The 27,414-nt window shown below is 41.4% G+C and overlaps 1 protein-coding gene across 1 annotated transcript in view; it reads right to left on the reverse strand.

Annotated features, from left to right (window-relative positions):
• The window catches only part of LOC124795860 (protein nervous wreck), a 737,145-nt gene that overhangs the window by 113,062 nt on the left and 596,669 nt on the right, over window positions 1-27,414 (reverse strand). The window contains exons 10-12 of the mRNA XM_047259941.1: window positions 11,440-11,691; window positions 5,011-5,088; window positions 4,718-4,769 (exon numbers count right to left, since the gene is read on the reverse strand). Coding sequence (XP_047115897.1) covers window positions 4,718-4,769; window positions 5,011-5,088; window positions 11,440-11,691 — 382 coding nt within the window. The remainder of the gene's footprint in view (window positions 1-4,717; window positions 4,770-5,010; window positions 5,089-11,439; window positions 11,692-27,414) is intronic.

The following is a 27,414-nucleotide window of genomic DNA, read 5'->3' on the forward strand; positions in this document are numbered from 1 at the left end:
GTCCCCGGATTTCTTTCTGTGGGGAAAGTTGAAGGATATTTGCTATCGTGATCCACCGACATTCCCGGCGGGGTCAAGGATTTTCTCTGCCTCGTGATGACTGGGTGTTGTGTGCTGTCCTTAGGTTAGTTGGGTTTAAGTAGTTCTAAGTTCTAGGGGACTGATGACCATAGATGTTAATTCCCATAGTGCTCAGAGCCATTTGAACCATTTTTTTGATCCACCGACAACGCCTGACAACATGCGTCAGCGCATTGTCAATGCATGTGCGAACATTACGGAAGGCGAAACTATTCGCTGTTGAGAGGAATGTCGTTACACGTATTGCCAAATGCATTGAGGTTGACGGATATCATTTTGAGCATTTATTGCATTAATGTAGTATTTACAGGTAATCATGCTGTAACAGCATGCGTTCTCAGAAATGATAAGTTCGTACTGCATGGTATCATATTGGAACAACCGAAATAAAATGTTCAAAAGTACCTACGTTCTGTGTTTTAATTTAAAAAACCTACCTGTGACCAACTGTTCGTCTAAAATTGTGAGCCATATGTTTGTGACTATTACAGCGCCATCTATCACAAAGCAAAAAAACTCGTCCAACTAAAACATTCATACTTCTTTACGTACTACCCGAATATATAATAAAAATGGGAGTTCCTATTTAAAAAACGGAGCTGATATCCGTTTGATCTATGGCAGCGCCATTTAGCGGGTGAACCATAGCGCCATCTGGTTTCCCCCTTCAAGCTAGACAAGTTTTGTTTTTTGTAGTTTTTTCGATCGACGCTTATTTCGTGAGGTATTTGGCCCGATCACGATCAGTGGACCACTCTCTCTCTCTCTCTCTCTCTCTCTCTCTCTCTCTCTCTCTCTCTATATATATATATATATATATATATATATATATATATATATATATATATATCGGTTGGTAACGGCTACGTTAGTTGATGTATTTAGTGTTGTATTAGGTTCGTGCATAAGTTCGTGGCTTTCTTGTTTTGCTTGTTGATATGCCTGTTTTTTTTTTTAACGACTGTCATTTTTCAACGTAGTTCACTGTTGCTATATTTTATCATTTGGAAATAAAAAATGGAGCTATGGACGCTAGAAGATGGATTGCCATATGGAGAAATCGGAACACATCTGTCTTTTTCTTCTGTTTTAGTTCAAGAGAGGGTGACAGCAGCGGAGGCAGCCAGAAACATTTGCGTCGTGTATCGGGATAATGCCACTGGAGAAGGCAGGGCAAGAAAATGGTTTTCTCGTTTAAAGGAGGATCTTTTCGAAATTAATGACAGTCCACGTTCAGGAAGACGTTCGGGGTTTGATGAAGATCGTTTAAACAGATTAACACACAATGATCCACGTCAGCGAGCACTGCGACATTTTCATCCAACGGGGAAGCTCCTAGTGTCTGGTGTGTGGGTACTGCATGGTCTAAGCCAAAATCACAAAAATCAGCCTGGTGGCCATATGTGCAACACCGACCATTCCTATCCTATAACGTTACTGGCGACGAGAAACGGTGTGTTTATGCTAACAGAAGGAAGAAGAATGGAATGCCTGAGCCCCCCCCCCCCCCAAAAAAATGCAGAAACTCGCCATACAAAGACCTGCGCGCATTTACAATGGACATTGTTACGCATGTGGTGGAACAGCGATGGTGTGGTATACTACGAATTGCTTCAAACATGGTTCAAATGGCTCTGAGCACTATGGGACTTAACATTTGGGGTCGTCAGTCCCCTTGAGCGTAGAACTACTTAAACCTAACTAACCTAAGTACATCACAAACATCCATGCCCGAGGCAGGATTCGAACCTGCGACCGTAGCAGTCGCGCGATTCCGGACTGGAGCGCCTAGAACCGCTCGGCCACCGCGGCCGGCACGAATTGCTTCCCCAGGAGTGTAATCAAAACAGCTGACATTTGTTGTCAACAACTGAGACGTCTTGCAGACTCGATCGAGGAACAACGACCAAGGAGACCGCGTGAAGTGATCCTACTCCACGGTAACGCCCGCCCACATTCTGCTAGAGCGTCAAAAAACACTACACAGGAGTTGGGTTGGCAAGTAATTCCGTTCCCACCTTATTCAGCTGACCTTGCGTGCTCAGATTTTCGACCTTTTCCGCTCTCTAATGAACAACCATAGAGGAAATTCCTTTCCGTCTGAAAATGCGTTCCGAACATGGCTCGAAGATTTCTACAGTGGCGGAATCGAAAAGTTACCCCAGCGTTGGCAGACTGTTGTAAATAGTGAAGGAGAATATATAACTGATGACTTAGGTCTGTGTTATGTGTATCTGTGTGTTTATTCCACTTATGAAAAAACGCTTGAACTTATGCACAAACCCAATAACTTATGCGCTGCGAAAGTTTGCAATTTCAGTGCTACGGTACAATGATGCCCTATCAAAAGCGCGTCTTTTTGGTACAATTTGCGTATTAAATATCAAATAATGACTTCTGTAGATACAGTCTTTAGACAGTGTATGTCATATTAAGAGGTTCGCCGCTTGTATTGCGACTATAGCGTGGCTAATAGTATCGTGAGTTGTGACCTGTGAAGAGAAGGTTGACAGGCTCGCGTTTACCTCATTCCAGTTTTTTTTCGCTTTTTGTTTTCTAAAACATTCTGGAACTTTCTTATTCATTTAATAGAAGTTTTACCTCAAAAGTCGACCATATTAATTATTTATGATGCATCTGCTGCTATTCTTGTTGGATACGCCAGCGACTGGATTGTTTTCGCCATGGCCACAAATCTTAACGTGACTGTCAGTCTGTCAGAAAGAAAACACAAGTTACACAGTGGACGATTTTGCTTTTATGAAACTTTCTATAACATATATATACACCTATATCTACGGTTATGAACTAGCTCATGTTTGTATTTTGCCGGTAAATACTATTTCATTGATGATGAGTAGCTTCGAAAACATCTCCTCTTCAATTCGAATGAAATTACGAAACGAATCTTGATCTTCAAATCGTTACGTTATTTCAGAGCGTTTGTGGTCAATGAAACATCGAGAATATGAACATTACGCATGCGGAAAGTGACATTAGACACGGCCTCTTAACCACATTCAATTTAAAACGAAAATGGGATGAAAATGCAATTGAGTTAACAAATAACTTCTATTGCTATGTAACTCAGACCGTTGTACAGCATCATGTAGTGTTCCCCTGTCAATAATTTGCTGTTCAAGCCATCGACGTGTCCAGAATCTGCCTTGATTTTTCTCCGCTCCTCTTTGGCAGTCGCTAAGAGAGATAACGCGAGTTATTTTACGCGCATCGTAAAGGAATTGTGTCGTTTAGTAGGTAAATAAAGCCGAGTACGGCGGCTGGAGAGGGCTGAGGGCGCAAATCACGTTTACCAGCTCGTCCCGTGTGCCGACCACTCTCTGTCTCGTGAAGTCGAAATCCCGTCCACGTCCACATCGTTTGCACCCTCGTCCCGTAGTAGGACGGCTTTACCGTCTATCCGTCATCGCTCATGTTTCAGTTCACTGCCTAGTGTTGCGAAGATGACTATGCAACTTTGGCAATTCCTCGAAACATAATCATTCACCTTAGAGCCCTAGTCTCGGCGTAATTATGTAGCAAAATACATCAAATTTTGGCTCAGGTAGTTTGCTAGTACGAATCACAACACAAGTTGAGTATAAAGAACTACATTCAACAGGAGAGACGTTTACGTCTATATCAACAGAGTAGCCTATATAACAACTGACAACCACAATAAAACAGAATAAATACAACTGGACAGTCTCTATAAGGTATTACATTCAATAGAAGAGATGTACATGTATTAGAAGAACAGCATAGCTTCACGAGTGTCGTATTTTTCTTTTATTATACTGTGGGTGTCAGTTTCGTTTCAGTTGTCGTGTAGGCTTTTCTGGTCTTTTAATACACATAGTCTATGTGTCTCCTGCTGTATAGAATTTTCTATAAATACATATATAAACTTGACCGTTATGTAGTACTTATAACTATGACAAATTTAGATTCAGCTTTTTATATCACCTTCCTCGTATACCTATCTCTCTCTCTCTCTCTCTCTCTCTCTCTCTCTCTCTCTCTCACACACACACACACACACACACACACACACACACACACACTCACGCCCGCGAACGCGCGAGCACACACACAAACACAGTTTTGTCAATGCTGAGTCTTATTTTTTTTTTTTTTTTTTTTGTATGTTCCTTTCAGATCTTTAACTGTTTAGCTTAAATATTCTAATTGTATTGCAACTACATTGTGAGAGACGGTATTCATTTTGTTTCTCCACTTCTCTGTCCGAGCGTAACAGTTTCTTGACAGTTGCTTAACATTAATGTACCCGTTTTGTCGACGGTAGTTAACTGTAGTCTTCTAAGCCGAGAACTGGATAGCTAAATGGGTTAACACTGTAAAACACAAACATTTTTGTCTTATTCATTTATAAATATTCATTTGCTCTTGCAATCAGCGACAGAAGAATCTATTAACATCTTTACAGATTAACCTGGTAGAACCAGTCATATGCTGTTATGAAACACAGCCATTCAAATACACATCTGTTATAAAAAGGGACTGTATCCCACTATATAGGTACCTTAACAATAGAGTCATAATATTAAGGCTGATGTTCGGCAACTGCTGCCATTTTACGAAGGAACATATCGGCAATGGCTGAGTGTGGACTTACCTCCCCCTGCTCTCAAGCACTCTATGCGAGCTTCTGCTTTCACCTTGGAAGTCTGAAACAAGAAAGGCGTGGGAAAAAAGACTCATTCAGCATGCCGTCTCACTTGTGTAAGCTGAAAATAAACTTCTGTATTTAGCACTACATTTCTAATACCAAAGGAATCTGATGTCGCAACACACGCAAGGTCATAGCAAAATAGACATGAACTTCTGTGTTCATTAAAAGAACGAAATTATACCCACACAGTATCCTGCTGATAAGACGGGTAACATACAACACCTAAGTGTACGTACCTCAGACCTTCTAATGCTGTGTTTCAGGTCTTCGATTTTCGTTTCCAGATCTGGTCCATTTACATCGTTTGGATCGACCTGAAATTAAGGAAACAGCAAGAGGTTAGCAACTTGAATAGGAAACTTGAAATACTGAGCCTACACTTTGGCAACAGTCTTTCTTGCTCTATCGCAGAAATGGAGCCTTTATTGCTACATAAATGTGATAATTGACATTTTTTTGTCACAACAACCTAACGAACGCATTTGGGTGTATTTCCACGCTTCTGAGTCCAAAACATGTTCTTCGCACAGCTGTAAATACACAGAGACGCAGTTCAACATCATGGTTACCAGGAGTCTCAAAATAACTAAAAGTGTGTTCTTTTCTGCTGTCCGCTATCGAACGATTGAAGTTGCTTCCGTACTGCGTACTCGTACTTCTTTATTCACTGTAGTTCATCCCAAAATACACTTCTAGAGAGCTAAAATTTACCTCTGACAAATGTACATGGCAGAAATGAATTACTCACCATAATCATAATAAAAAATAAAATTTGTAAACGATTTTAGGATCTATGCAGTTGATCATAATGCCACGTAAACGGAGTCATATGTAGATCGATACTTCTGAGGGGCAGCTGCAGAAAAAGCAGTGATCAGTTTGACGCTGTTTCTGTGTAAGTCTTAAGTCAGAGGATGGCGAAGCGTCAAAGACGTTCAGGTTAGAAACACTCGGATGCGTATAAAAATAGGTCATACTTTGGGCCTATGTCAGTATGTCTGCAATGTTCGTAGAATACCGGGTCTTATCGATTCCGGGCGGAGCGCATCGGAGTGGATTAATTAAAACACGGTCTAACCATAAGCAACGTCGTACATTTCGCCAATAATGCTCTGATAGCCACTGCTGTAATACGGAACACAATGACAGGGGCACAAGCTGTAACTGAATGAAGTATGAAATTATCATAAATTCAACAGCCATCGCGGTCATGTTGGCGTCTTTAATGTTCCAGTCATCAGTTCGATGGGAATGAATCAAGTTGCTCTCGTGTGAACAGTTTGCCTTTGATTCCAACTCATGTTTAAATTTGTCTTCCGTGTGGTCAGCAGCATCAGCATCGTAGATGTCGGTTCAGTCTTACGCAGGACACACACCCTATGGACCTAGTTGTATGGCGAGGGCTGCTATCATTTAAGATTCTGATGTCATTTTGATGTTTTCGGAAGACCATCTGTTGAATTCCAGCTATTACGTTCACCAGGTTCTGCTGCTACTTATCTAACATATCCCGAGCAGCATTCTGTATCATGAGCACGCCATACCCTATATTACAGTTACGTATTGTTACAAAACGGTACCCATGCCTTTCTATGGTCTGATTGGTGACAGCACATTTCGTAGATAGAAGAGTTGTAAGTACAACTAAAATCTTTTGCTTCTGTAACCACGACATGCAAACAACCTTTCCCGGTAACGAGTTGCCTTTCAAATTGAAAGTGACCATGTACCCCCCGATATTAAAAGGCAACGCAGTCATCGTTAAAGCGCGGAAGCGTTGAAATAAATACGTACGAAAAGGCCACCACGGTTTTCGGGGCGAGGGGCGGGGGAGGGGGGGGAGGGGGTCTTGGTGCTTGTTCCTATTTGAGCTACGAACATGGGGTAAAAAGTTTTTGGTTAAGCTCGGCCATTTGTATACCCATTCGAACATTTGTCTTACTGTAACTGTCTTACGGCGTACTAAGAAACGTTGAACGACTAACCGGAACTGGCGCTATTAATTCCCTTTGCAAAAGACTTTAATTGGGCTGTATTTAATGGTCAGATAATGGCATAATTTGTATACGCACACTTCGAATTTTATGTGCTAAAACATTCAGCTTCGATCCGATTTTACGTGTAAAAACGATCACCCTTAAATGACTTCGGACTGGAGAATGACTGATATTGTTCAAATTTGGTTCACCGCTGTATGATCGGACGTTGGTCTATAAGTTTTAACAATTTGATAAAATCTTGCTTCGTTTGAATTTTACGTGCAAAAAACACGTTTTTCTGGGAGATTTTCTAAGCCTCCAGCTCTGTACTTTAAACTTGTACGTTCAAAGTTTGCGCGAAGGTAGATAAATCTATAAAGTCAAAAGGAATTTTTTTATCCAGTTGTCTTTTTCCCTTTGTCGAGGAACGCTATTTAAAGTAGAACTAAATGTACCAAGCAAAATTCGTTCTTGCGCGGAAACGGTTTAAACTTATCAAATAACTAAAAAAATGCTTTCTTACGATAAAACTGAATCCTCGCTTTCACAAATCTTGCTTCATTCGTATATTACGTGCAATAAACACGCTTTTTATGGGGTTTCTTACGCACGCCACCTCTAAACTTTACATAGCTACAAATTAATAACTTCCGACGTCAGTCACTATGCCATGCGCCGTCAGCATATCTGTAAGTATAAGAACGGCAGACTATTAGACTTAAAATTTGCAGACACACATTCCCTGTAACTGGTCACGTTTTAGTTATTGTGAAAATAACTCCGCTAATGCACAGAATGAATAATCACAGTATCCAGTATACACCTTAAAATTTTCAGTTTCTCCTACAGATACCTTTATATGACATAAAGTGTCATCTGTAACACATCTTGACTAATCTGATTAGCTTCTAGAGTATTTCAAATTCTCTCCTTATATTTAGGTCCACTATAGTTGTAAGTTACCGCAGGCCTTTTTGAAATATAAAATTATACATGGACATGTACACTGAAATCCCACGTTTTCTCAGTTGTTTATCTTAGAGTGAACAAATGATCCAGTAAGGTGCTAAATCTGCGGAAACCGCATTGGTAGTTCCCAGTTAGTTCTTCAGACTAGGGAACCCGCGTGAAACTTTCGCACTTTTATCGTTTTTAAATAATGACAGTGTGTAGAATAAGTATATATGGGATAAGGGTAGACGTGAGAATGAAGAGAAATCATCTCTAAAATGAACCGAACGACGTGGAATAATAATCATAAATTTTTGATACATCCTGTATATACATGTCCAAGTGTGCAAAAATGTGTTTTCCATTCGGAATGTTTTTCGCGGCTTGTACGACGGACAGAGATTAGGGACTGTCAGTAGGGCCACGCAACCTGTAACTGTAACTCGACAGACGTTTTCAGTTACAGTCAGCAATTTACGCCACGACAGCAATAGGTAAACACAATTCAAGGCGACAATGGCACTTATGTTTGTCGTTTCGGAAAATATATTCGTTTAGGAAAGTCATCTTGTCTGATGGGCAGAGATGATGGACTACCACAGTGACAGCGCTGTATACAAATTACTGCTTATTTGTGATTAATAAGTTAGCTTCGTAAAATGTGGCTATGTAGCTGAGTATCCACGGTACCCTTTTGCCTGTAATACTTGAAGGTCTCTTTTATGTCAAAATTTTCCACAAATTGTAAGCTTTAGCGCAAAATCGATCTATATCTTCAGAAGCCGGTTATAAACCTTTCTAACGATACCTCATTCATACCTATGTGACAAGTATGTGTTGAGAAAAAGGGATGTTGACTTGAGAAATAATATATATGATACAGGGATGAAACTGTTTAATGGGCACCTCAATAGGATTTTAAGAGTGACATCCAGGAAAGCAGCTCCTTTGTAGTTATCACACAATAGTGGTTCACTCTTCTTAAATATGGGGCATATAACTCGGTTTTCCAGTCCGCAAATATGGTTTGTGTCTTATAAATCATTTCTATTAAAGGCTGTAGTTATAAGTCTATACCACTGGCCACTGAATTTACAGCGGCATAAAGAAGGCAGCCAACGAGCGTCAAGTTGTCAAGATGTGTACTGCATGACTTCTCAATGCGCAAATGATCAGGAATTTCTGCAAAACCACACGAATTATGTAGGAGTAACTCCATCCACACTCTGTCTATAAGGAAAGATTACGCAGCGGATTTCTCATTCGGAAATCACATTTTTGTGTTGGTTCTTTGTGCAAAGAACTTGTTATATCTCGTGTAAGAAGGAGGAATGTCTATTGGCGGAATTGTAACCAGTGGACACTGCAGGTTGTTGTTCCTCGATGTTGCTGCTTATGTTAACTGATTCCATGACTATCATTCGATATGGAAAGGATGGATCTAGGACGACCATACTCAAGGACATGTGACTAGCGCCCGAGAGGACAGACATATTGCCTGCTGAGGAGCGCAGGATCGTACAGCCACCTCAGGTGCCATGAATCAAGAAAAGAGATTGGTTGCAACAAGGAAGGTATCCCACACGGCAGTACGACTGAGTCTGGAGCGCCATGGACTCTCAGCACGGCGACCAAAAAGGGCGCACCCGGTGACAACACTGGACACCCATGTCTTTTCAGACCGAGTCCCAGTTGTGTGTACAGCATCCCAACGGACGATCCGTACGTGGCGGCTGGGGAGCGAATGAACTTTTCCAGCACATTCGTAATCGATATACGTGCCCAGCAACTGGCGTGATGTTGGAGTACACATCATCATCGCTGGTTTCAAGCTGGTAATGTGGAGGTCAGTCGTTACATTCTCGATGTGTTAAAGCTGCTGGCCGAGCCCTGTCTTCGAGGTGCAAGCGAAGTTATCTTTCAAAAATATAGCGCCAGAACAACTGCTCCCTGTGCTGTCCTAACCCCGTATGGAGGGTGTTCGATTGTTGCCGTACTGCACGTTCTCCAAATCACTCATCCATTGGAAACCTCCGGTAATGTTGAACCGAACTTGAATAAATCGTTTAAGTAATGATCTTTTAACGGCCGGTTTCGTTGCATTATAGCAGCATCTTCAAACTGCTGATAGTGCCACATGGAGACTCCCCCCCCCCCCCCCCCTCTGTCCTATTCCAGGTTACACAACTAACAACATGAAGATGCTACTTTAACGCAGCGAAACCTGTCGTTAATAAATAATCCCTTAGCAGATGTTTGCAACTATTCAAGTTCAGTTTACAACGAATTTCAACGGCTGTGGCTGCCTACATTACAGAGTGTCTGGTAACTTGTTGCCGCGAGAAATGCCCACCCCCACACGCCCACTTCTATGACTGATGAACTGTCAGAGGCTTGAAGCAGCGTGGAACGACGTACCCGCATCCGTCAGCCAAGTTCAGTTCAAGAGCCTTTGTTGCTAACAGATGTAGCATCAGCGTTTAATTTCGCAATCTGTGAAATTAACTTATACCCCCTAGTATACCGCATACTTATATACAAGTAATATTTCGTTATTTTCTCTTCTTTAGCTGCAGTTTTAATGGCCAGAAGTGCATTATTTATATATGAGAAACTTCTGACACACTGTGTTACCAGAAAGAAAAATGCTTCTATGTCCTGGGCAGACTTAGTGATAGAAAGGAACTAGCCTTGCAACATAAACTAGTTCCCTTCTTTTATATCCCTATCTCTGTCCAGGACATATTCGCCTTTTTGTAGTATGACAGGAACGTTTTCGATTCTGGTTCTCAACTTTTCCTCCAGCGTAATTTTTACATAAGACCGCCACAGCTTGGCAACCGATGTAGGCTTTTCCTGTTGTCTTCCTAACCATGTTGCTTATATCGTGACAACGGATAAAGCTTTCACAAAACAACAAGACGACCACTAATTAAATGTGTTTGTCTATCTTCTTGAAAAAATATGAAACAATTCGTACAAGTTTGAAACATAGAGGTGGCGCGCGTAAGAAACCCCATAAAAAGCGTGTTTATTTCACGTTATATCCGAATGAAGCTAGATTTGTGAAGGCGAGTATTCATTTTTATCGTAAGAAAGCATTTTTTTAATTATTTGATAAGTTTAAACCGTTTTTAGGCAAGTGTAGCTCACTTACAAAACATACCGCATATAGAACACTTGTGCAGCCCATTCTTGAATACTCCTAGAGTGTATGGGGTCAGCCCCACGTCGTATTAAAGGAAGATATCGAAGCATTTCAGTGACTTACTGTTAGATCTGGTGCTGGTAGGTTCGATCAACACCCAAGTGTTACAGAAATACTGCAGGAATTCCCGAGGGGAAGAAGATATCCTTTTCCCCAAAAACTGTTAGGAATACAAAACCTGCATTTTACGCAGACGATGTTACTGCCACCATGACACGCCTCGCGTAAGAGCCGCAAGGACAAGAGAAGTCAGGACTTGTACAGAAGCATGTAGGTAGTCGTTTTCCTTTCGCTCCATTTGTGAGCGGAACAGGAACGACTAGCAGTACTACAAGGTGCCCTTCGCCTTGTGCCGTACGGTGGCTTGTGGATATTTATACTGATGTAGATCGAGTAGTGCGGGAGTTCTCTTCAGGCCCTGGGAGAGACGAAGTCCCAAACTGTGATCTCGCCTGGCCGAGATGAAGCACGCTGGAGGGTAGGGCGCACTTCCCTCCCACGTTGGGTGCCGCACAGTGCCGACTCACCTTCTGCCCCTGGTCGCGCAGGGCCTGCAGCGCCACGAGGCGCCTCTCGTACTCGGCGACGTTCTGCTTGTCGCGCGCGATGCGCGTGGCCCAGCGCTTGGCCTCCTTGCTGAGCTGCTGCTGCGCCGACGAGTGGTCGGCCGTCACCTTGTCGATGCTGTCGTTCTCGCACGGCTCGAACTCGTACTGGATGTGCTGCTTCAGCACCGGGTAGAACAGGTACAGGCACTGCAGGTTGTACTCGCGCGTCAGCTGCAACAACACCACGCACGCCCGTCCTCCACAGTTTCTGCTGTGTATTGTAGAATTCACTGTAATGACGAGTTTTAATGTCTTTTGCAAGTATATAAACAGTTTGTAAGGCCGGAAATGCATATCCTCCTATTTCCATCTATTGTACTATAATTTTTTCCCTTGTTTTGTTACCTCAAGATATGACATTTCTGTGTCTATATATTGTAATTGTTTTACTATATATATATATATATATATATATATATATATATATATATATATATATATGTCGATGTATAATTGGTTTGTTTTGTAAATATTATTTGTATTTTTACGCTAGGGAAAACTATGCTATCGAACGAATATATCGATAGGTCGTGTGCAGAACCAAAATGTTTAGGATCTTTGGTAGTGTGAAATCTGCCGCGTGGAGCGCAGGCAGAGGGGAGTCTGGCTGTAGTAGTGCAGTGGAGCAGGTGTGTTGTGTGACGCTCCCGCGAGTTGCCGCGCTTTCGGGGTTTGGCAGCATGTAATTGCGCTCGAATTGCTATGATAGTTTCTGACACGGTGTCGCGGACGGGAAGCATTAGCTGGCGCACATCAAGAGCCCGTTTCGCCTGGTGACCGTGTCAAGAAGAAGGCGTGGCAACATCCAGCTTCTGCAACAGCGACGGCGGACAATGAGTGACTGTCGTCACCTGCTCGACCGACGACTGCAAACCTTCAATCAACCAACAAGGAAGACTGGAAGCACGTAAAGTTTTAGAACTGTATGGCAGACCTCAGCTTTTAAAACTGTTCCATCACAAAATTACAGCAACTTAGCATGAACCTTTGTTGCTCATTGTCCCAATTGCATTACCAAGCAGGGTCCCTTCCTTTTCCGAAATGAACCCGAGTGTCGTTGAAATTCAGACGCCAGCATTAAAGTAATATCATTCCATTTCACTGCTTTAATTTCAAAGTTCAGTTAAGGTATTCATATCTGGCTACAATATTTAGATTACACAAGCACAAATTGAGAGTGCAAGTTTTGTTAGCATATTTTAGCTTACCTGTGACAGCAGCTCAGCTTGGTACGTACTAAATGATACTATTGTTAATTGTCCAGAATCATTTAATTCAAGTTCAAAGTTAAATCTCTTATTTCTAAATTGCGTAGATTCAAGTAGCTTTTGAAATGATTGTTGAGGTAGCCCAAGACTAACCTTATATTATTGCATTTCGTAGTGCTTCAGAAACAAAATTCACTATTAATTTTAGTCACTAAATTAACTTTCAGTTTTCCGATTTTATTAATTCTTTTGCTAAATTAAGTCAGAGTGCAGCGAAATTTATTACTTCTGACAAACTTTCAGTTTTCACACAACACGTGCTAATTATTAGTGCAATAACCTTTCTTTTTCAGTTATTATAGTAGTTGTCCATAGGACTGGCGACCGTAATTTTCCCCAAATCTCAAATATCTAATTAACGCCAATTAATTGTTAACGTGACGACCGCACATTTACTTTCTTTATTAATTTTACCATTTTCTCAAAATTAATTTCCACCAATTTCATTTGCATTTTTCCTTTCATTTAGATGTCACCCTTTCCTCCCTCTTTACCGACAGATTAACTTCGGTGACGATTGCTTTTTCCCAAATTTCCATTAGGTACACGGGGTTTAATATTTCACTGTCATTAAGGTCGGTAAGTGAGGGGGAGGCTACAAGTTACTAGTTCCCGCGCGCTCAGGGAATGCTGATTCTGTAACTGTATGTTTAATTAATGAAAAGCTGCTCCAGTTCTGTATAATTTATAAAGATTGGCCAACAAGATAAGGAAACCATAGCAATGGGTTTACTGATCACACCAGAGGAAGGTAGTCATTTCATATAAGCAAAGTAAGTTATTATTAAATAAGTTTTTATGTGAACAGCAGACTAAGAAACGAAGTAAATATTCCCTCTTATTAAGTTATCCACTCTTTTTCAACAGGATGGGCACAGCACATGCCCAGACTGTAGAGAAAAACATTAATATAGTATATGCGTATTTTAAAATATTTCTGCATTGCCTTTATAGCTTGTCGATGATATTGCTTTACTAAAAAACCACCTGAGAACACAGCACGGCCCAAGTATGTATTGTTCCAATATCCAATTTGTCCATCTTCTCCCTCTCTCCATCCTCTTAGTCCTTGCCCCCCCCCCCCCACTTTCTGGCCATCTCCTCTACTGACTCTCTCTCTGTCAACCTTCTCCAACCCCCTTTTGTCAATCTCCTTTCACCCCTCTGTCTGTCCATCTGTTCCATTCACCTTTCTCTGTCCATCTTCCTCTCCCCCCTCTGTCCATCGGCTCCTTTCCCTTTTGTCGATCTCCTCCTCCACCCTCTAATTCCATCTCTTTCTGCCCCCTCCCCACACTCTCTCTCCATCTCCTCCGCCAGCTCTCTCTATGCATCCCCTTCTCCCCACTCTCCGTGTCTATCACCTCCTCCTCCCTACTCTCTCTGTCCATATCCTCCTCTCTCCTTCCTCTGTCCATCTCCTCTTCTTTTCTTTCACTGTCCATCTCTTCCGCTCCCCTGTCTCTCTCTGTATCTCCTCCGCTGCCCTTTCTCCCTATATCTCCTCCTCTTCTGTTTGTTTCCTCCTTCTCTTTGTAAGGCAATAGATTATTCCGAATCTTCATACTTTGCAGTAAGTGTTTTGCCATGCAGCTGGGAAGGAAAGCAGATTTCTTGTTCTCACGTACGCGCTGCTGACGCTGAGCACTGGGACATTGAGCTGGCTTAGCATTCGATCGATTCGTTATGCACATTCCCACTGAATCTAAAGAAATAACATTAAATTTTATTCGGTCGTTTTCATACTCCGTACAGAGACTTGTCTTGAATTAACTAAACTAAAAAATCTCTGTTCATTATCCGCAACACTTTCGAGGATATAAAATTTTGCCTAAAACCATAATAACGTTCTGGTACTACAATAACAGAGATAGAGGTTGTAATGTATTCATTTATAATCTCATATGCAACTATAACCAAAAAGATTCAGTTCATAGAAGTTGTTTGTAATTTTCTTTGCTTTCGTTGCAATACTTTGATGACGCAATAGTAATCACATTAAATACTTAACTATATTTTGTTGTGTGGATGTTGTGGAGGGACTGTGTATGGAGGACATACGTAAAGTGTGGAATTTTATTTTATTAAAACTATGTAAAATGTATGCGTGAGAAAATTCTTGTGCAATTATGAGCCATGTGACGTATGTTAAGTGTGCATGCTTCTATATGAAAGCAGCTAGAAGAAAAGTTAGATGTTAAATCAATTTGTATTTCATTTCTGGGGGTAATTTGTACTTGGTTTTATTTAACTTATATTTGGTTTCGAGAATTCAGATCTTCTTGTATAAAGCACTTTCCGTAATTCTGTTGTATGAGATAGGGATTACTGCCAGTATTAGAATGCTGTAGCTTTTCTGTTCGGCTGCCTACATCGTCAGCCAATAGGAATTAAGCATTTCCTGCGCTTAGTGCTGGTGCTTCGAGCTACAGTTCGTTGTGTCTCTAGGGGTCACTTACTATGCAGATCAGTGTGGACCCACATCAAACAAATTTTTGCTACGATGAGGGACATCGTTCGATCTTCCGGATTTGTTTCCTTAAATACGAAGCTACTAGAGTTCTGAACATTTTAGTGAAGATCTGAGAATCTTAGGTAATTTAGTTCGGTGATTATTTGCATGTGAACTTTCTTGTCGTACTTTCAGCTCCGCATGGCGTGTTTCGTGAATATCTCGGAATATTTAGGCAGGCATTTCTTTTTGAGAAGACCACTGAACGACTTGATGCAGTAAATCATGAATAGCTGCGAGTCAGTGACTGCGTATATCGTGTAAATTTTTCTGGTCCGACTAACAGATTTACGGCTGTCTTTGCGTGTGAAAACTTGTTACAAAAAGTCTAATCGAGTTGCAACAATAATAATTTTATCAGGAAATACGGACTTGATGGCCATTTACCACTTGTTTCAGAGACAATAAAGTCTAATTAATTGAACTTTAAATCTTTTTGCCCAATTTCTTTAGAATCCCGAATGCCAGATATTTTTACAAGCATACAGATACTGCCTCCAAGCTTGAGTTATGCGGCCTTTGATTGGTAGATATTTAATCCACGTTTCTTCAACGTTGCTCTACATCGGCTGAGCTAGTATCTACCAACACAGAGTAAATTGGATGGACATTCAGAAGCCTATCAACGAAGGCGGATTCTAATGTAGCAGGTACGCATTACGAACCCACTCCGTCGCATTTCGTCGCTGTCCATCTCCTCCTCGCTCATCTATCTGTGGCATTCTCCTACTTCCCACTCTCTGTCTGTCCATATCCTTCTCCCCCTTCTCTCTCCCTGTTGTGACCACCATCCCAGTAGGAGGCTGGTAGTTCTTACCCCTATAGTATTTCTTAGCAGATCGTAGCAAATACGTGCACAAAATTTGACTGAAACCGTTCCAGGAGTGCAGGATGAGCTTTTTACCCGTGGCTTTGCCCACGTAGACACATCTAAAATACACTGAAGCGCCAAAGAAACAGGTATAGGAATGCACATCCAAATAGAGAGATATGTAAACAGGCAGATAACGCAGCTGCCATCAGAAACGGCTATATACAACAAGTGTCTGGCGCAGTTGTTAGGTCGGTTACAGCTGCTACAATGGGAGGTTATCAAGATTGAAGTGAGTTTGAGCGTGGTGTTTTAATCAGCGCACGAACGATGGGACGCAGCATCTCCGAGGTAGCGATGAATTTTCCCGTACGACCATTTCACCAGTGTGCCGTGAATATCAGGAATCTGATAAAACATCAAATCTCCGACATCGCTGCGGCCGTAAAAAGATCCTGCAAGAACGCGACCAACGACGACTGAAGACAATCGTTCAACGTGACAGAAGTGGGACCCTTCCGCAAATTGCTGCAAATTTCAATGCTGAGCCATCAACAGGTGTCAGCGCGTGAACCATTGAATGAAGCATCATCGATATTTGCTTTCGGAGCGGAAGGCCCACTCGTGTACCCTTGATGACTGCACGACATTGGACTGTTGATGACTGCAAACATTTTAACTGGTCGGACGAGCCTCGTTTCAAATTGTATCGAGCGGATGGACGTGTACGGGTATGGAGACAACCTCATGGACCTTGCATGTCAGCAGGGGACTGTTCATGCTGATGCTGGTGGAGGCTCTGTAACGCTGTGGGGAGTGTGAAGTTGGAGTAATATGGGACCCCTGATACATCTAGACATACTCAGACAGGTGACACGTTCGTAAGCATCCTGTCTGATCACCTGCTTCCATTCATCTCCATTGCGCTTCCTGACGTACTAGGGCATTCCAGCAGGACAATGCGACACCCCACACGTCCAGGACTGCAACAGAGTGGCTGCAGGAACACTCATCTGGCCACCAAATTCCCCAGACACGAACATTATTGAGCAAATCAGGGACGCCTTGCAACGTGCTGTTCAGAAGAGGTCCCCCCCCCCCCCCCCCCGTACTCTTACGGGTTTATGGTGTCAGTTCCCTTCAGCACTATTTCAGACCTGAGTCGAATGCATGGCACGTCTTGTTGCTGCTCTTCTGCGTCCTCGGGGGCCCTACACGATATTAGGCAGCTGTACCAATTTCTTTGGCTCTTCCATGCAGAAAGAACGAAGGAGACAATGACAGTGTAAGGAAATGAGAAGGAGGCAGTAGCAGTAGAACATAGTTGATAGTCACAAAACTGTGCTAGAAGAAGAATGAAGGAGTCAGTGGCAGATACGGGGCGGCGTGGGGGGGGGGGGGGAATAAATAGAAGATACAGCAGCTGTAGGAAAGAAGGAATGCGATATAGCAGTAAGAGAAAACAAGAGGGAGGCAATGAGAGAGGAGACTCTAATATTAGGACAGAATGAAGGGGACAGAGGAGACAATAACAAAGAAACAAAAGGAAAAGATGACAATAATGTGAACTCAATAAATGAGAAAGGGTGGCTGGGAGTGGAGGGGTATGAGCGGGTTGGGGTTGGGCTGTTTTGGGGAGGAGACCAGACAGCAAGGTCATCGGTCTCATCGGATTAGGGAGGACAGGGATGGAAGTCGGGCGTGCCCTTTCAAAGGAATCATCCTGGCATTTGCCTGGAGCTATTCAGGGAAATCACGGAAAACCTAAATCAGGATGGCCGGACGCGGGAATGAACCGTCGTCCTCACGAGTGCGAGTCCAGTGTGTGGGTATGAGCGATTTACTGCGATGAAGTAGTGGGTGCGAGTGAGTTACAGCTAGGGGAGCTTGTGGGAGTTTGAGGTGAGTTACAAAGAAAAAGAGCATCTGGTACCACAGTTTTCAGTCAGTGTCTTTTAAATAAACAAAAACATATTCGCATTTTTTTGTGCTCCAACAGGAGCATTTTTCCGCAGGTGCTAAGTATAACCGATCATAAGCGGATTTATTAGTGTGGGATATGCTTTTGGTACTTTCAGCGAGCGAGTGTCCTATCGAAATTGAGTAAGAATTTGAATAAACCACGCAGCATGGTTGCTGGCGGTCAAATCGCAAGATGCTAGTAACATTCTGTGTCTCGGTATGTTCACCAAGTTGGTCTGGAAGTGCACGATTTAGCCAGGCAAATGTGGACATCTGTACCTGAAACGCACATTATGGATATCTTACGGAAATTCTCATCTATCTTTGATGACGAAACAACTTGTGCCAGGGACAATGACGCATATATTATGCTGAAGTCTTCAGCAGAACCTAAATTTTGCCATGCAAGAAAAGCAGCCTTTGCCTTTAAGGACCATCTTCGACTTCGCTTAGAATTGCAGCGCTTACAGGACGAAGGTGTGATCATCCCGCTCACCAATAGCCAATGGTCTACACCTAGTGTGCAACTAGAAAATCCGGATGGCTCTCTCTGCATCCGTCATGATTTCAAGTCCACAATCAATCCACAAATGATCGTGGGTATCTATCCAGTTCCCAAAATGGAGGATATTACGACCAAGCTAGCTAGGTTCATATTTTTTGTAAAAGTCGATCTCAAGGAAGCTTACCTCCAGTTATTCTCGGGTGAACAGTCAAAACAACTTTTAGTGATCAACTCGCAACAGTTTCGCTTACTTAGATGCAACCATTCATTTTTCGGGATCTGCACCGCACCTGCTGTTTTCTACGGTTCACGTAACACTAAACAACTGGCGTCCCTGGAACTACCAATTATCTGCAAGAGATCGTCCTCATGGAGACGGATGCGACGGATTTCTTGCGTAATCTGGAAGCGCTCTTTCATGTTCTCGAAAGCGTAAACCTAAAACGAAACAAGGAGAATTTTTTTGCTGGCACATATGTAGGTCATATCTTCAGCGCAGCAGGCATGAAATCCACAAGTGTAGAGGCTATTCAAAACTTCCACCTCTCACAGATAAAGAAGCAGGTGAATGTGCTCGGTCAACTAAACTATCATAAAAAGTTTATTCCTAACGCCAGCCATTTAGAAACCATTTCATAATCGTTGAAGTAGCTAACGGGAAAGCACGGATGATGTCGTCGACAACCACCGAAATTTCGACAGGTGACCATCCTTTCATTTTCGGGGCAAAACTACAGCAATTAAGTGCTGGGCAAGCGGGCAATGTGTGAAGTATCGTTGACTCTGTCTCATTGTTTTTTGACGAGGGAAAGAGCAGGATCCCACGCAGAGTTTAAGCGAAAACCTCCATCCCTATTTACATGGTTACTTGCTACTTTAGTCTCAACTGCTTCCTTAATAACACTATCCCAGTAACATGAAGTGCATGGCAGAATCTCCGAGTCGTTATATTTCAGAGGATGACCCGTGCCGAGACAACTTTCTGCAATAGCTGATTTGCGTGTGTGACGCATATATTCAGTACACTGATACTCCATCTTTCTGATAATCTGAGAAATGCATGACATTCCACAACTGTAAGGAATTCCATAGGCACGCGCCTTAAGCAAACAAAGATCGACCTTAACGAAACCTACTTCCCTCCCATACGTCACCACATACATTGTCTTCCCTGAGCAATGCTAATGATGAAATAACAATAAAGGAAAAATGACAGCTACTGTAGTCCATTTGTGTGTTGTATTATCGACACAGCACAGAATTGTACGGTAGCAAATCATGTACTGTGAGAAAACCTACAGTTTTAAATATGCTGTTATAGAAAGCTACTGAAAGTTAGATAGACTGATAAGATAGATGATTAGATTAGATTAGTTTTTCGTTCCATAGATCCGTGCTGAGGAGATCCTCGTGGATGTGGAACATATCAATTTTTTTAGGCTTAAATAACAATACTAATAGTATGAATATACACAATACATTATTTGTTTCTATTAAAAAATCATTAATGGAGTAGAAGGAGTTGGCCACTATTAAGTCTTTCAGGCTCCTTTTAAACTGATCTTTATTTGTAACTAAATTTTTTACGTTTACTGGCAAATTATTGAAGATGAGTGTCCCTGAGTAGTGGACCCCTTTTTGAACTAAAGTAAGTGCTTTTAAGTCCTTGTGCAGATAATTTTTGTTCCTGGTATTGTATGTATGAACTGAGCTGTTTGTTGGAAAAAGAGATATATTATTTAGGACAAATTTCATTAAGGTGTAAATATACTGAGAGGCAGTAGTTAGTACACCCAGTTCTATGAACAGGTTTCTACAGGACGTCCGTGAATTTACTCCACAAATAATAGGTATTACACGCTTTTGGACTCTGAAAACTTTTGTTTTACTTGAAGAGTTACCCCAAAATATTATACCATATGACATTATGGAATGAAAGTAGGCAAAGTATGCAAGCTTCTTCATTTTTATGTCGCCTATGTCTGCTAACACTCGAATTGAAAATACAGATTTGTTAAGGCGTTTCTGCAGTTCTGTGGTGTGCTCCTCCCAACAGAATTTATTATCAAGTTGTAATCCCAGGAATTTAAGGCTGTCGACCTCTTCTATCTAATCTTCTTCATACTTTATGCATATGCTGGGTGGAAACCTCTTACAGGTTCTGAATTGCATATAGTGGGGAAGTTTAATCTCAGTGAGTTGGCTTTAAACCATTTATTAATATCCATGAAAATATCATTAGTAGATCTTTCTAGAACTACACTCGACATGCTATTTATTGCAATACTTGTGTCATCTGCAAACAAAACGAACTCTGCTTCTGGCAGTGTAACTGATGAGAGATCATTAAAGTACACACAAAAAAGCAGTGGCCCTAAGATGGATCCTTGTGGGACACCACATGTAATTTCTTCCCATTCTGATGATGACTGATGACTTAATTCACTAGTCCCTTGCACTCAAACCCTTTGTTTTCTGTTAGTGAGGTATGACTTGAACCATTCTACAACACTGCCCGTGACACCACAGAATTCTAATTTATTTAAAAGGATGTTGTGGTTCACACAATCGAATGCCTTTGACAAATCACAGAAAATACCTGCTGCTTATAACTTGTTATTTAATGAATTAAGTACATTTTCACTGTGGGTGTAAATAGCCTTCTCGACATCAGAACCTTTCAGAAATCCAAACTGTGTTCTTGATAATATGTTATTTGTGGTCAGGTGGTTGAGAAGCAGCCTGTACATTACTTTTTCTAAAATTTTTGAGAATGCTGGCAAAAGTGAAATCGGTCTGTAGTTTGATGGTATCTCTTTAACCCCTTTCTTGAATAGAGGCTTAACATCTGCATATTTTAGCCAGTCAAGAAATGTCCCAGTTGACTGGTTACACAAGTAACTTAGAATTGTACTAAACTCATAAGAACATGCCTTAATTAACTTTGTTGATATTTCATCATAACCACTAGAATGCTTTGTCTTTAAAGATTTTATTATGGAAGTTATTTCTTTTGGTGAAGTGAGTGACAGATTCATGTACCTGAAGCTATTTGTAAAGGCTAGTTTCAGGTATTCAAGGGCATTATTTAGTGATCCTGACAATCCAATTCTATCAGTAACGGATATAAAGTACTTGTTAAATAGATTTGCCACACTATGCCCATCAGTTACTAATGTGTCATCTACCCTTAGTGCTATTTGCTCCTGTTCCTTTCTCCTCTTTCACTATATCCCATGTTGTTTTTATTTTATTCCCTGACATTGCTATCTTCTTCTCGTAGTGCATTTGTTTAGATGTCTGAATTACTTTTTTAAATATTTTACAGTAATCCTTGTGTTTAGCAAAATCGTCAGCATTGGAGCTATTCTTGGTCGACAGATATATTTTCCTTTTTGTCTTACAGGAAATTTTTATTCCTTGTGTAATCCATGGTTTTATTATAGACTTCTGTTTAATTTGAGTAACTTTTAGAGGAAAACAGTTTTCAAACATGGTACTGACATTGTTCATGAATGTGTTATATTTTTCCTTCATGTCATGAGCACTATGTACAGCCTTCCAGTTCATATCTTTGAGCAGTTTTCTAAAACACTCAATTTTTGGTTGATTGACTACTCTTCTGTACCCAGATTTAGCAGTCTTGATAATCTGCTTAAAATTTTCATCTAAAACAAGGATCTGCATGTCATGATCTGATAGTCCATTTATTACAGGTTTTATGATATGATTTTGTTCCTTTGATTTGTCTATAAAAATGTTATCAATGGCTGTCCATGAGGATTTAGTGATCCTAGTTGGAAAGTTTACAGTGTGAGTTAGACTGAAAGACAACATTACTAACTGCATTAAATGTTTACTGGAAGATTGCATTAGAAAATCTGTATTAAAGTCACCAGCAATCAAAATTTCTTTGTTTCTTCCTGTTAAATGACCCAAAAGAGCTTCTAGATGATTTATGAATAGATTATAATTTCCTGCAGGTGCTCGGTAAATAGTTACTATTATATAGTATCCGTTATGGAACTCTACTTCTGTTGCACATGCTTCTAGATGTTGCTCTAAACAGAATTTATTAATGTCAATGTTCTTGAATTTATGGCAGTTTTTAATAAAAGTGGCAACTCCTCCTCCATCCATATCTATTCTGCAGAAGTAGGAAGCTAGCTTAAATCCTGAAATGTCTAACATATCTATACCAGTGGTCACTTGATGTTCCGAGAGGCTGATTATGTCAGTTTGGTTAGATGAATTCATTTCATCAATATAAATAAGTAGTTCATCAACTTCATTTCTGAGTCCCGGAATGTTCTGGTGTAATAAAGATAACTGATACTGCATACTAATGGGTTTACAACTGCTTTGGCAAAGATGAACTGGCAGTTTCTGATTACTTTCTGTTAAACATTGTTTAAATGGTGGCTGTATGCTAAAATCTGACTCCTGTTCATCTGTTTTCTCAAACTGAGTGTGTCTGCCAATCTCTCTTAAAACTCGTTTTCTTTCCCCCCTTCCCTGTCCTAAAACAGGCATCCCTCTGACACCTGTGACCACTGGTATTTTACCACTTGTGACGGTGTCCCCCCTTAAGTTTTCTGCAATCAACCCAGACAGTTTTCCCTTCCCTTTCCTATTGAGGTGAAGGCCATGCATAGTGTAGTCCCACCGATCGATAGCATCCACAGGAATCAAACCAATATTGGACCCTATATCCGTCCTAAGCAGCCACTCCAACTCCAAGTTCACCCTGCCGACAGAAGAGTTCAAATGAGGCCAATCATGGTGTCTCAACACAGACACAAATCCCACACTGATATGATTCGCTGCTGATGCTATCTTCACCAGGTCACTCTCTATGGAATATTCAGAGTTTCTGTCAATGCTATTTCCCGGACCACCCACTATAATCACGGCATCCTCATTTGTGAAATTCTTGCATAAAGAACCTAAATCCTCTGTTACGTGACCCAGATCTGCACTAGGCTTGAAAAAGCTTGTGACCTGGTACTCTGGACTTAGATTTTCCTGCAGTAGTTGGCCAACACCTCTACCATGGGAACTACCTAACAACAGAACTTTCTCTTTACAAATTTCCCTACCTTTTTCAAGTCCTTGAAAGCTTGTTGTGCCCTTTCTGCAGCTTCAGCTACATGAGGCTCATCCGATTCTGACTGAGGCAACAGGTCAAATCTACTTTTAAGATTTATGACAAAGCTGTCTGATGCTCTCCTTTGCCTGTTCCCCCTGTTGTCTGTTGCCACTTCGCACATCTGTTCGCCCTTCTCCCTCTTTAACCTGTCCAGATCCTCCCTTGCCTTGTCTAGGTCAGCTTGTAGAGCTGCAATTTTCCCTTCCTGTTCCAGTATTTTCCTATCTCTACTGCACATCCTACAATACCACTGGTGAGCCTCATTTATGTCCCCATTTCCCACGCCACTACATTCGCCCCAATGAAAGAAACTACCGCACCCATCACACCATACCCCGGAACTAACGATCCTACGGCATGTCACACACTTCTCACTCAAGGTAAAAACAGAAATCGTATAAACTGATTTAAGTACTGACAAAAACACAAACAAAGGACCCTAGAAACTATTCAGGACAGATATAAATAAATTGAAAGAGCACTGAATAAAAGAACTGGTGATTATGTGTAAGTTTAAGTCACTGTTTACTTACGATACGCGCGCGTGAAATTAAGCCTAAAATCCGTGCTATAGGGGCAAGAAGGAAAATAAACTTCTTACCCCGTTTAATCTTCTTTAACACTTCACTAACACTTGCGCTAATGTAACAACACTTATATTTATACCAACTGGAAACGTTTACCTATAAGTTTAATTCACTGCTTACTTACAATTCGCGCGCGTGAAATTAGGCCTAGGATTCGTGAAACAGGCGCGAGAAGAAAAATACGCTTCTTACCCCGTTTAATCTTATTTTGTACTTCACTAACACTTCCAATAATTTAACAACACTTATATTATATTTATAACACCTGTAAACGTTTAAAAGTAGCTTAATAACAACGCTTTTTATAATTATTTAGTGCAGCAAATACTCGAAGAGTCCGCGTCGGCGCAGTGTTGCCACCTGATAAAAAATGAGGACGTTCTCCGCAGAATCGACGAAGAAAACAACAGTGGATAACGCTGATTTGAAGAGGGGACAGCATGGCAGGGCGAGTTACAACATCAGGGGATAGCTTACGTGTTTCTAGAGGGGGGAGTAGAGGGTAAAAACTGCAGGTAGGATATTTCCAAGACATTGAGTGCAAGTGCTGCTTTGAGATGAAGAGGTTGCCACGAGAGGAGAATTCATGGTGACCCATATTAAAAAAAAGCCTAGGTAACGAACCATTTATAACAGGTAATGAGAGTTTACGCCGCAAGTTCGAGACATAGGAAACCCTTGGGTGTTTTTGGAAATACGTATTCTACTACCAGATGGGTGAAGAAAAAGAGAGGTCAAGAGAATTTCTTACTTAGAAGAATGTGCGGTACTTGAGAGTACCATAGCTCCGTGTCTAGGTGTGATACGCTCCGTCCTTCGGAGTCATCTTACCGGGAAGCCCCGCAGGTCACGACCGACCGACTGTCTGACGGCGATAAGGCCGGATCCACCCTAATAGGATTAGTCCGTAGCCGTTGCGGAATCTCCTTCGCCCTTCTGCATCGCCAGCATCAATTATTTTTGGCCGCCAGACTCTATGGCGTCGGGGCTCCGAGGATCGCACCGGCTCTTAATTTGCACTTCACTAATCATTTTTAATGTCAGTCTACCTCGTGCCCCACGAGACCAACATCTCTTCACGAGACGTTTCGCTACTTCGCATCATATACGAAAATAATTCGAACTTATCTTCAATACAAAGACATGCTTGTAATATTTATATTTTAACGAACATTGACCTGCCACTAGTTACTGCTTTAACACATCTCATAAATATTATTGAACATTTCGTTGCCTCTCTGTCATGTTCTGAATAAGCAGTGGGCTAACACAAACAAATAAATCAGAATAAATCAACAACGATTATCAGATTTCGAAGTTCCGACAAAACATTAATCTTTTACTTTTTTCATATTAATTTCAGTTACTGCACACAGTGTTTTTCATACCAGGCAGTAAATTTCGTTCTGTGGAAACCATTTTCAAACCTGAGTACAAACAGTTTTCAAGTCGCGCCAGATGTAAACATAACACAAAGTAGTAAGCCAAAAAAGTAGTCTACTAAGACGTTTCATAGACTCGACATGTTTGTAAGAACAGTGTACGTGGTTCCTACATTTTTTGAAAAATGACTGAGCTTGTTTGGCCTATTATTGGAACTTTACCATATTTAGATATTTTGGTTCGATGTGACTGGAAAATACCTTCTTGGATCACTGTCGGATTTTGGTGTATCTGTCGCTACTCGTGAATCTTTTTATTTGTCAACTTCACCTACAATGTTCAGTAATAAAGATTACAAAATTATTATAGCACAATAGGCGTTTCAGGAGGTAACGCTTCCATCTTCTGGGAAAACTAATACAAGACTCGGTACTTTTGTATGAGTTTTGTCTGATGATGTGAATGTGAACTTTCGAAGTGCATCTTTTTTATAATAATGCAATTACACTACTGAATACTGCTGTTACAGCTGACAAATAACATTCAAAGGTTTTATACAAACACGATTTATTATTGATTAAAAATGGATGCAATTAAAACAAAGTATAAATTGCTTTTAGAGAGTCTTGAGATCGCGGGAACGGGGGTAGGCAACGAACATTTTTACCCATACAATCTGCTAATACACTGAAGAGCCAAACAAACTGGTACACCTGCATAATATCATGTAGGGCCCTCGTGAGCACGCAGAAGTGCTGCAACACGACATGGCGTGGACTTGACTAATGTCTGAAGTAGAGCTGGAGGGAATTGACACCATGAATCCTGCAGGGCTATCCATAAATACGTAGGAGTACGAGGGGCCGGAGAAGGGTTGCATTTCACTCACTTTGAACGATTATTTCCAGTCGTCGTTGATCCCGTTTTTGCATGATCTTTTTCCGGCCGCAGCGATGTCGGAGGTTTGATGTTTTACCGGGTTCCTGATATTCACGGCACGCTCGTGAAATGGTCGTACGGGCCAAGCAGAATGCTTGTCGCAGATTTTTTTAATTTTACACATCTAGTTCCGCAGGAGCAAAGTGAGGAGCAAATCTCCAAGGTTATGGAACGTTTATATTAATCAATATAAAAGAGCAAGAAACAAGGGAGATCGCCGTGTAGTCGACTGATTTTCCGTGTACATCTTACGTTTTCTGTGGTCTCTCGTAAACCCATATTCTTTCAGCAAGGCTATACTTTGTCTTACTCATACGTGAGGAATTCTGTAGAATTTGACGTTTTCCTCAGTGCAGGTGGGAAGTCAACATGGAGAATCTAGAATCAAGTACCATAGAAACTAGTATAGGTATGCATGTTTAAATACAGAGATATGTAAACAGGCAGGTCACGGCGATGGAGTCGGCAACACCTATATAAGACAACAAGTGTCTGGCGCAGTTGTTAGATTGGTTACTGCTGCTACAATGGCAGGTTATCAAGACTTAAGTGAGTTTGAACGTGGTGCTATAGTCGGCGCACGAGCAATGGGACACAGCATCTCCTAGGTAGCGATGAAGTGCGGATCTTTCCGTGCGACCATTTCACGAGTGTACTGTGAATATCAGGAATCCGATAAAACATCAAATCTACGACATCGCTGGGGCCGGAAAAAGATCATGCAAGAACGGGACCAATGACGACTGAAGACAATCGTTCAACGTGACAGAAGTGGGAC

The sequence above is a fragment of the Schistocerca piceifrons genome, chromosome 4 (assembly GCF_021461385.2).
Source record: "Schistocerca piceifrons isolate TAMUIC-IGC-003096 chromosome 4, iqSchPice1.1, whole genome shotgun sequence".
Classification (NCBI taxonomy): Eukaryota; Metazoa; Arthropoda; class Insecta; order Orthoptera; family Acrididae; genus Schistocerca; species Schistocerca piceifrons.